The 12043-nt window shown below is 40.6% G+C and overlaps 1 protein-coding gene across 4 annotated transcripts in view; it reads left to right on the plus strand.

The window, feature by feature from the left end:
- Positions 1 to 12043, plus strand: part of LOC147026813 (dmX-like protein 2) — a 127135-nt gene that overhangs the window by 97476 nt on the left and 17616 nt on the right. For all 4 annotated transcript variants that reach the window (XM_085882617.1, XM_085882615.1, XM_085882614.1 and 1 more), the window contains exons 36-40: positions 255 to 366; positions 1048 to 1134; positions 4840 to 4955; positions 5693 to 5840; positions 6989 to 7049. In XM_085882617.1, the coding sequence (XP_085738743.1) occupies positions 255 to 366; positions 1048 to 1134; positions 4840 to 4955; positions 5693 to 5840; positions 6989 to 7049 (524 nt within the window). The remainder of the gene's footprint in view (positions 1 to 254; positions 367 to 1047; positions 1135 to 4839; positions 4956 to 5692; positions 5841 to 6988; positions 7050 to 12043) is intronic.

Below are 12043 nucleotides of genomic sequence, written 5' to 3' on the forward strand. Positions count from 1 at the left end.
AAAGCTGTGCCACATGGTCCATTAATTTCCGTGAAACCACTCAGCCTTTGTTTAAAATTTTAGCTTTGTTTTTACGTTTACGTGAGATCCTTTGTTTAGATTTAGGTTTAATCAGTTCCATAAAACAACGAGCAGGTACATACCTTGGATGTGTATCGTCTCCTGATATTAAGCTCACATCTTATCTTCTTATTCCTTTGTAACTTCTTTATTTTCTTTTGTTGTTTTACCCTGACTGTCTGTCCATGTGGTAGGTCTGCACGTGCGAGTGCCATGTGCCAGCTCTGGCGCACTCTTGTGCAACATGAAGTGCTGCAGGAGACCTTTCTACGATACGTGTTCACACGCCGACGCTCCCAGCAAGCGGTAACCATGTCCCTATCCGAATTCCGTCCTCATGATCTCCACCTGTGGTTGATAGGTTCCTTCTGTATGGTTAGCTTGGGACATTTCGTACTTCCCATTACTTAATTATGACAATGAGTATGTGTGGATCAAAGTATTATGCATGCGTGCATACATGTGTATTTGTGCGTGCAGTGCATTTGACTTTTGCAAGCTATTTAATTTGTCTTATGTGTGGATTGTTTGAATACTTAGTGATTGTTGACCATAATAATACAGGCCTTTACTTTTCAAACCAAGGCAAAGAAGAAGTTTTGGTTTTTGTCTAGGTCAGAAAGTGTGAAATCTTCCATTCCCAGCCTTAAACTCTTCCACTTCTTATGTTTGGATTCATAAATTATGCCTTTACTTGTGAGATTCAGGGTTCTTGGTTAATTATGACTTTAAAAACGTGATTTCTAGACAGCTGTGTGTGCTTTTAAAAGACTAGAAGATGCACATTTCCACCCACTGATCACAGTGAGAAGTGGTGTGTACATGTCCAAGGAAATCTGTGACCTACACGTGACAACTCCAGATTGTTTACGAATGGTGTGATTTCGAGTGGTGATATTCATATGTGAAGTCTTTGCAGTAAGATGGATGAGTACAAGTGAAAACGCATCAACAGTAGTGACCACATCACCTTGTGGTGCATTGTAGGTGGAGGCGGATCTTGGTTTTCCTGGTCTTCCTGCTCGTATCATCCATAAAGAATCTGACGTTGTCAGCGCTTTTGCCCTTAACAAGGTGAGTTGTAATGAGATCGGTCAGAGGTAGCAGAGGCACCTCCATCAAGGCCCTTCACTTAACTGCATGTGAGAGTTGTACCATGAAAAGGGAAGGCTAAGCAAGCGGGTGTACATGTTGGATGAGTTCAGCAATGGGATTGTATATTATTGTACATTATTATATTGAATACCGGCTGAGATGGGCTGGACACTTGGTGTGGATGGAGGAAGAGAGCATGGCAAAGAGAGTGGATAGATTGCGGGAACAATGTTGGAGTAAAAGAGGTAGACCACGGTTGAGATGGGAGGATTGTGTGAAGAGGGATATCTGTAAGGTAGGGGTGGTTGGGGAGTGAATGGAGTTGGCTTTAGACAGAGGGAGGTGGAGGAGTATCGTGGTCGAGGCAGGGTAGAAGCTTGGTGCCATCATACCTCACCCCTTCTAAAGGGAAGAGGAGGAGAATAACAGATCATTGCTCCAACTCCAACGTTATACTCATTCTATCTTAATCATTATCTTTGTCTTTTTTAATGAAACAAGTAATCTGGGAGCTAACAGAGATTTGTATTACATCTCGAGTACAAAAGGTTTGAGAGCTAAACTCATCAGATGGTGGGATGGGGACCTCCGAATGACCATTCTTAAGTTTTCTAATTGGTGCATTAAGTCGGGGGTGCTGCTTGAAGTCAGTTTAAGTCAGTTTAAATTACATTTTTAAGTACATCGATCAATCTGGTGCCAAAAGTTTTACTTTGAAACTGTGATTACAGAAGTGCCATTCTTAAGTGACGAATTTGGTGCAAAATGCATTTAAGAACGGCCTAAATGGGGCACCATTTTTAGCACTTTTAAAATACATCTCAAATACATCAATGAAACTTTGTGGAAATATTCCTTTGACATTCCTAATGAAGGATCAGTCCTTCTTAAGTGACCCTTTTGGGGCAAAACCCATTTAAGAAGCCACAATGTATGGAGCTGAGGATAGTGCAAACACCAGCCTGAATAAGTGAGGTACGAGAAGTTCATGAAGACATACAGACCAAAGGGAAATGGAAAAAACCTACTCGCCAATTTGAGGGGCATGGATGCAAGTGGACTACCACCTTGCGAAGATGAACTCATTACTCACATTAAGCATGCTTCCTTTGTTGCCAACATGTGGGCAAGAGCAGATCAAAATCATATAGAGCAGCATCCCACTGAATAAAATGGCTGGCAGTTAGTTGATGACCATTACAAACCGGTTTGGTTTGAAGGGGAGCAACTTCCCGAAAGCCTTATCCCAGAGACAGAGGAATTAGAAGCAATGGACAAGGAATATGAGGATGACATGGAAATTGCATCTTCAAATGAAGATGATAGTTCTGACGAGGATGACTAGAATCTTGTAACAGACAGGCAGGCTGAAACCATAATTATACCAATACTAATAAATACTAGTGAACTCATGATTATAGACATATTCACAGTATAGGAAGAGAACTTTTTCCTCACAATATGCGTGTGACTCATCAGCAGTTTTTATGTTTTGTCTTGTAAGTTTTAGCGATAGATTGATATCATTTTAAAATTGAGCATGATATGGATATCAAAAGGGAGTCATAGTTGACACATGACAAAAGTTTGGTTTCCAAAGAGCATAACCACTTGAACATAGGCATGTTAGTGTCCTGTTGCAACATATAATTAAATACTAATGTTTTACCACAATGGCTACTTAGTGGATGCCCTCTTGCCAAAAGCGTGAAACATTAGACTAGAAAAACTGTTTAATTTTTCATCATTCATCATGCTTGTTCCATATGCACTGAATGTGTTGGAAAAATGCCAAGTCCAATTACTTTTATGGATCACTGATGCTCCTTTTATGTATCGATGCCAGATCTACATGTCACACTTGATTTTATCATCGAAATATACGTAGTTAATAGAAAAGTTAAATTGATAGTTTCTTTGTTCTTCTATTCTATCAGAGTCAAATTTTAAGGCATTCTATATGTTTTAAATTTTTCATGTCTTAAAAGTGTACATGTTCTTATCATGTTACCAGAGAACATAAATAGGATTTCAACCATAATTTACCATAATTTTCTTTAAATTCAGAATGTCATGCAAAATTTGATATCTCATAGAATCTTACACATTTTACTGGTTTAATTACAAGGAACAATATAAATATTCGATGTGAAATGATCTTGTTTCACAATGACGTGCTCTCTTATCTTATATATTATTTCCGAGTTTGTGGTTTCGTGTCGCGTTATCTTCGACTTTGTTCTGCGCTCGAGTAACGTGATATTCGGCTTACATTATCTCAAAGACCATATGAGGTGCATGGTACAAAAAAAGGAGATAAAATGGTTCTGAAACAGTGAAATCGTATTCCACTTACTGCATTAAAGTAAAATTACTACAGATACTCTTCATCAGTTCCTTTCTCAAACACACCCACCCCAACATGTCGCGCAGAGCGCGGGTTATGCTAGTTGATCTTAATTTCCTGTAAACAGGTATTTTCCTGTGACCCCTTCTTAAATGGGGTTTACACCAAAAGAGTCACTTAAGAATGACTGATCCTTCATTAGGAAGGTCAAAATAATATTTCCACAAAGTTTCATTGATGTATTTGAGATGTGTTTTAAATGCAAAAGTAGCGCCCGCCCCTTTAGGCCATTCTTAAATGTTTTTTGCGCCAAATTCGTCACTTAAGAATGGCACATCTGTAATCACAGTGCAAAAATGAAACTTTTGGCACCAGATTGATCGATTTACTTAAAAATGTAATTTAAACTGACTTTGGGGGTACTACTTAATGCACCAATTGGAAAACTTAAGAATCGTGATTCGGAGGTCCCCATCCCACCATCTGATGAGTTTAGCTCTCAAAGCTTTTGGACTCGAGATGTAATACAAATCTCTGTTAGCTCCCAGATTAAAGGGATTAAAACATTTGTTTTATTGAGCATGCCATCCTTCCTGAGTTTTGAATTTATATTTGGCACATTCGGCAGATGAGTATTTGGTTTTCTCAGCATTAAAGACTTAATTCTCATACCTTTCATTTTGTGTCTTACTTTTGAATCTGTTAAAGCCTCCTCAATTTAATTTGTTTATTTTCCATCGAATTGGCTCTGCCTGGATACACTCATGATTTGATCACGTATTGAGGCCGTGAGCCGGTGTTTTGGTGCCCGTGTGCCTGTGCATTCATATGTATCGTGTCCTCGTCTTCTTGTTTTGTGAGCAAACCCGACAGATTGTTTCATTGTTTTTCATCCACAAGATCAAAACGAATTTGTATTTTTGTTTGTAATGTCCTGGGCTCACCCGTGAGGGTTCAGGAGGAAACAGACCGCAGTGTTCCCTGATGCTTGGTCCACAGATGTGGTGCTTTGACAAGTGGGAGAGATTGCTAATAGATATGATATGTGATATTTGTTGTTGGCAGAAGTTATGGAAAACCCTTTTTCAGTAAGGGAATGGCTGCACATATTTCACTAAGGGATTGGCTGTGCATATCAATGCAATAACCTGTGAAAGCCATATTTTTTAGCTATCAAATTTACTCAGTGGATTTGGATGCAAGGAGCCTTTTAGAGGTCGGTCAAATTATGTTTGACCTGACAATGTCTCTCATCACTTTTGTTGCCTCTAGGACATTTTTGGTTTTGTTAATAATGGATCCCATATCCCTCCCCCCCTCCCCATCCTCCCCTCCAGGCTAATGGAAACCTGATATCCGTCGCAACCAGCCATGACGTACAAGAACTCGATCTTTCTGCAGTGATCACAACCTCTGCTTGTTCCTATGTCGATGAGATGGACGTGGTCCCAGGGTATGAATTTGTAGTTTTGTGTTCATGGCACACTCCGCATGCTGCATCACACACACACACACACACACACACACACACACACACACACACACACACACACACACACACACACACACACACACACACACACACACACACACACACACACCAGCATGTGCTTCCACACACTGTTCCATGTAGATTGATATACCAGTAAAGATCGCTTGAATTCTAGTGTACAAGTGATTTAAAAGGTTTTTTTTTGTGAGAATATATCAATAATTGCAGTGAAGTATAATCTATAATTTGTACAGTATAGAATAGAACAGAATTACACAGTTACTTCAAGGTTGTAGAATGAGACGGGCATAAGTGTGTGGGACGAGTGTACAAGTATTTATGGGGAAAGAGGGGGTGGAGGCAGAGGGATGGGGTCATTGCGTGTGCTTGGATGTGTCAATGTTTTTGTTGGAAGTGGTGTGTGTACATCCTTTTATTTTCCTTATTGAGTACCAGGAAATTTATTTAACATTGCCTAAATGTGTTATATTGTAAAGCATAACAAGTGTATTATTGATGTGGAGATGTAACAGAGGCTTGACAGGAAGAATTGCCCTTTTCTGCATTTTATTTCTTTGTTTATCTTTGCATGAACAACACACTCACAAAACGGAAAAAAAATCCTCACAATGTCTTTGCTTACAGTTGTTACATTGGATGAGTTTAAAAGAAAAATGAAGATGTTATGGTCTGTGCAGGAGGGATGAATCGGCTGGTACTGGCTTGGTCCGTGACAATTGGCGTGGAAGTTCTGCCAGCCTGCACACTGTCTCCTCCACTGTGCATGCAGCCCCTCAACCACTACCCTGGCTCGGAGGGGGAGTCACGAGCATTGGTTCCACTGTGGTAACCTCTTCAATCCACATGTTTCCTATTTTTATTCTTTTACTTCTCTTAGTTAATGTTCATCAGGCCTCATCCTTTCCTTTTTTGTATACGAAGTCAAGGCTTGTGGAAGAGCTAGAACGCTGAGCAGATCAGGACGCAACAGAACAAGAGGAGCAGTCTAGAGAGGGGGGGGGGACACCAATGGCAGGGCAGAGGGACAAAATAGAGGAAGATGGAGACTTGTAGAAATAAGAGATGTGTGGAGGAATGAGGGGTAGGGGAGAACACAAGTGAACCTTCATTTTCATTCCTATCCTCTCCTTAACCTTCACCCTGAAGGCAGCCTCAATTCTAACCTCTTCTCAGACATCAGCGTCACCACAGCTTCAATCCTAACCTCACCTAAACTCTCATTCCTATCCTCACCTAAACCCTCATCCTGACCATAACTTAAATCCTCACCTTGCGCAAACACTCAGAATGACTAACCTCAATCCTAACCTCACCTTAATCCTCATGGTAACTTAAAAATGTAATGTCACATTTAACTCTCATCCTCACCATAATCTTAAAACCTGCATCAAAGTAAACACTAATTACATCGACAAACACCATGAGATGTTGTGATTAAAGTGATCTGAGTATACCTGATCATGTTGATGAAGGCTCATAAAAGTTCTATAATCATATACAATAATTATAATATAAGTATCACCAGGGCTTCAAGGTAGCAATGCACCAGCATTTCATGCCACCCTTAATCTCTGTCCATGATCATTTCCACCCCCATAACCCCTCCTCTTTTCCCATTCCCCCTCGTATGCAAGCTCTCTTACTCTCAGGCAACTATGTTCATTCCCTCTTTCCGACTTTCTTTTATCATTCATTTCCATGTTTGTTATGCCCACCTGTTAAATCATTATCTGTACCTTGCCTTTCTTCCCTCAGTCACATTACCTTCCTGGTCTTCCATGAGCTTAGACTTTGTATCCAAAAGATAATTATACAGAGGTCCAACATTTTAAGATGGATTTTTATTTAATCCTCTCTGTAATTTAATGAGGTCGTTAAAGTTTCATTATGAGACATTTTGCTGTTTTATTTATTATACTGATCATTTTTATGTCCCCTTTCCTCATTACCCCAATTTTCTCATTACTGTACAGACGATAAGAAGAAACCTGAGCAACGTTAAACGATTGACATCACACCCCACCTTGCCTTATTGTACGTATTTTGGACGTGTGTCTTTTCTCACTGTGGCTTGTTGGGAATCCATTTCCCGAATGTAGCTTATTCAAGATTTAATCGTCCGTTAGATACCCTCAGAGACCACCACCCTAGAAAACATTTTCAACCCCATCTTTGTCATTAAAAGTAATGTTAAAGCACACAGAATGCTTAAGAGAGATGAATCCAGAACTTCATGAATTATGGTTTATGTATGATAGCTGTATAACCAAATGATTATTTTAATGATGCTCCAAAGGATATGGCGTATAATCGCAGTGATTAATTGGATCCGAGATAAAACCATCGTCTCTGTGACATCCCAGGAGAGCCCTTCACAATTATAAGCCATCTCAGTGATGTAATGCTGAGAACATCCTCCCTTGAGTCTCGGATGTTGGTGGTTCAAACTCTGGATGAGTCAAACCAAAGACTTTAAAAACGGTACATGATGCTTCTTTGCTTGATGCTCAGCATTTAAAAAGGACAGAGCACGGACAAGCAACCATAGGTCGGTAATAATAGCGCAAGCTTTGATGGAACTAATGGCCTCCTCCTGCATCAAAGTTCTTTGTAAGGAAACTCATTGTTATTATTATTATTATTATTATTATTATTATTATTATCTACTAGCACAATCCAGTGAGATTTGTGGAAACCCCATGGAATTGTAACTCTGAAGTGACCATGAGACCTGAAACCAAGAGATCGTAAAATCAAATTCGCACAGAGGGAAATATACTGTTCCATTCAGGGTGGTCACAAAGTACTGTTATTCTCACCCCCCCCCCCCACCACCGCTCCCAGAATCGTACGTTTTGCATGTAAATAGATTAATTATATGTATAGGTTCATATTCATATTAATATTTCGTTTTTTATGGCAATAAAAGTTTTGTGCATTCATAGTTTACATTTATACCTCTTGTGTGCCAATTATATTAGTTTATCAGGTTCTGCATTGGGGGTAATGGGACTTTGTAAACACCCTGTAGATATTTGGTGAAGAGGCATTGCAAAAGTGTTACCTTAGAAGTGGAATTTGATGTTATTCATCCAATGGATGCTCTTGAATGTGCAGTTGATGTTTCTGGGTTAAGTTTGACCCTGATCTACGAATATGGTGCCATTCATAAAGAAGAAGAAGATAACTATTAACTTTGACTGCTTCTGGAATCGGTTTATTTGTATTTAAACGAGTACGTGCCCGTAAAAAAAAAAATATATATATCATAATAATAATAAATAAATAAACCACACAGGCCGTTTCTTCACTCTCATGTGCCCGTACGTGCGTGACCCAGAAGTTCGGTATTATTCGCAGTGTCGATTATTCGCAATTTATTTTTAATACCCAATTATTCAATTAGCGCCAACGTATTTTACCTTTTCGCAATGTCGTGGCAAGGAAAAACAAAAAGAGAAGAGAAGAGAGAGAAAAAAATTACTTCCTGGTTCGGAGCATACCAGCACTCTGATGTTCCTGAAATTTATACACCGTCTAATATGAAAACGATCATAACTTGGGCCATTGTGTTTATCTATAAATGCGCACAAGAAATGGAGAAATTATTAGAATACATGAAGTCATCACTCTCCGGAAGCCCGTACGTTGTAACCCGTAATGGGGAACGTGGCTGAGCTTCCCTTCCCCATCGGCCACGCCCACGCAACAACGTGTCTTCCCATTGGTTTGGTAAATAAATGGCCATAACTTGGGAAGCACTTGTCCGATTAATATAGAACCTTGAAAAGGCACATCCTCAGGTCCCCAGCAATATACCTGGCAAGTTTCAATTAGATCGGACCAGAGGTTGTCGAGAAACAGCGGTCACACACACACACACACACACACACACACACACACACACACACAGAGATTGCTGGAATTATCGATAGATGTCTGGTAATTGTTTTGTATTTATTCATACGTATGTGTACTTGAATATAACTGTCATTAATCAAAAAGGCTTCGGCACTACATTGATTTTAAAAAAAAAAAATCGAAAAAACGAACTTTTTTTTCAAAATTTTCAAAATGTTTTTTTCTTTTCTTACTCAAACACTTCCTGGCACTCACTGACGAACCTCAAAAACTTTGACCAAGATCAGTTCAGCCATCTCTGAGAAAAATGGCGACACACACACAGACAAATGGCTGGCAAATACTGTATACTACCAAATACCACCCGCCACTTCGCTGACGGCAACACTGAGATGGAGGGGGGAAAAAGAAGGGGAAGATAGAGAGGGGTGGGGGGAGTGAGGAGATAGAGGGTGAAAGAGAGAGGAGGGAGGGGGAGCGAGGAGGGATGGGGGAGAGAGGAGGGAGGGAGAGTGAGGAAATGGGGGGGGGGAGGGAAGGCAACAAGAGGTGAGAGGAAGGGAAGGCAGATATGTCGTGGAGCATCAATTACGATTCATATTCATCAAAATTATTCTGCATAAAATAACAGTGAAGATGGAAACACAATAATGTCTGAAATCCATTTTCTGCCGGTCATAGTATAAATACCACCCAGAGACAAACACCGCACAGACACATCCGGAGATAAATGCCTTCCGGACACGTCTGGAGACAAACCCCGCCCAGATATAACCACCGTCCATACACATATGGAGATACGTGTCCGGAGACAAACTCCCTTCCAGACAGAAACACTGCCCGGATACGTTCGGAAACAAACACTGCCCAGACATAAATAACGACCAGACGCGTCCGTAGCCAAGCTATCCAGAGACAAACACAGCCCAGACGTGCCCAGAGATAAACTCCCATCCGGACATAAACACCACCCGGACACGTCTGAATACAAACTCACGTCCAGATATAAACACCGCTCAGACATGTTCAGAGACAAACACCGCCCGGACACGTCTAGAGCCAAGCTGCCCAGAGACAAACACCACTCGGACACGTCCGAAGACAAACTCTCATCCAAATACATCCAGAGATAAATACCATCTGGACACGTCTGGAGACAAACCCCGCCCGGACATAACCACCATCCAGACACATATGGAGATAACCACCATCCAGTCATAATGACCATCTAGATATGTTCAGAGAGAGAGAGAGAGACAGGTGGGGGGGGGGGTAGGGGAGTTATCAGAAAGAATATGTTATGCTTTGTGAACAACACACACACACACACACACACACACACACACACACACACACACACACACACACACACACACACACACACACACACACACACGCTTGACCAATATCGGCATTTTTTCGGGAATCTGCAGGTTTGAGTCAGTGTGATTACCGACTACAGTACATACTGTATACAACCCAGAAACCTTGAGTAGCTTTTACTGCAAAACAACATTACATTTATACTATACAGACGTTTCAGGGAGATGTTCACAAACATTAATCTTTATGAACGGCTGCATGTGATGGGTGGAAAAAAATTTGGCTCGGTAATTTAGGAAATACGTTTATACGGCAAACAGCTCAGAAACAGGGTGTTATCAAATATATTTTGCTTTGAAACTCACAAAGAGAAACATATCTTTTGGAAAGCAAATCCGATAACCAAATGCTTTAGAAACAGGCACGAGGACAAAGGAAAACCTGATAGAACCTCCATAAGATACGAGATGACACCTTGCCACCACAGCACCTGTAGCAGGCATGGCATGTCCACACATCTGCGGAGAGTCCATACAGATCCAAATCTACCCATATGTACCACGTCCGTGTGTGCTGTATATGTACCTCTTCCTTGCAGCAATTGTTGACTGTACATCCCGATCAGAACCGAACTGTACCACTATTAACTGACATAAACTGTACTGTACAGCTTTGTAAGTGGCTTAAGCACTCAAGCAACCACTCCAACAGAATGCCTGGCTTGGCATGTGATTACCAATTGCTGTCGATATAAATATGCACCGGGAAAAGCCCATGCGATGTCCAAATTGGTCAAAGCAACACTCTTTTTTTTGGAGTCGGAACTCCTGATACTTTCAATTCTGGAGCTTACATTTTATAATTCTTCTTAGCTTAATGGGTTATCTCGGTTATTCATATGCGCAAATGAAATAAAGCCATGAATGCTGGTGTCTCCCGACGTTTATAAGCACTTCAACATACCCAGCGATTTGTAGCTATAATGAACAGGCATTCGATAATATGAGTGAGGAAAGTGCAAAAAAAACAAAACAAAACTTTATCATTAAAAAATCGTTGCGGCCTGTTCCAAGTCAAGGCATGGTTGAGCAGGCCAAAAAACATGGCAGCTTCAGACCCCAGCGAGCTTACCCAGGAAATGCCTTAAGGTCCCAGACAGCGAGGTGGCCGAGGATCGCCTGACGAAGGATATAATTAAATAAGGGTGTTAATTATCTTCAAAGGGGTGTTTTAATTAACCCAAACACCCAATTTTCACTCTTACACTTCCTTGGAGTTTTCTTCGTATGCATGCAAAGTTTCAGCTGCTAGGTTTTATAGTTTTGGAGTTATGGAGGAGACACACTGACACACACTGACACACACACACACACTGACACACACTGACACACACTGACACACACACACACACACACACACACACACACACACACACACACACGGTATAGTATCAGGTAACGTCCCGTATGAGCACTTACGAGTGAGTGAGAAAACCGTATGGATGGCATGGCAACAAAACGGGCAGAGCGAAGAAAGTGAATAATAAACTGTTGCGAGCTTTTCCAAGTTCCGTTGTGGTTAAGTATGAACTTTCGTACGAAACCACACACATGAAAAATGCAAGCCACAAAGTACACCAAAATGAGAAGCACAAAGGTTTACCTTGAAATAGAGTTCTTTAAAAGTGAAATTGAAGTAGAAAATTAGCGAAATTCAATTTGAAAAGATATGAAGCCACAGAGATGAAAACATGTCCGTATATGCATTCACAGTGAGAACCAATATGGGGGAGTTTTGAAAATGAGGTTTGATTTGACGTTGGACTTTTTTTGAATTTATTTTTT

The sequence above is a fragment of the Eptatretus burgeri genome, chromosome 5 (assembly GCF_056783735.1).
Source record: "Eptatretus burgeri isolate ZD-2024b chromosome 5, Ebu_testis_v1, whole genome shotgun sequence".
Taxonomy (NCBI): domain Eukaryota; kingdom Metazoa; phylum Chordata; class Myxini; order Myxiniformes; family Myxinidae; genus Eptatretus; species Eptatretus burgeri.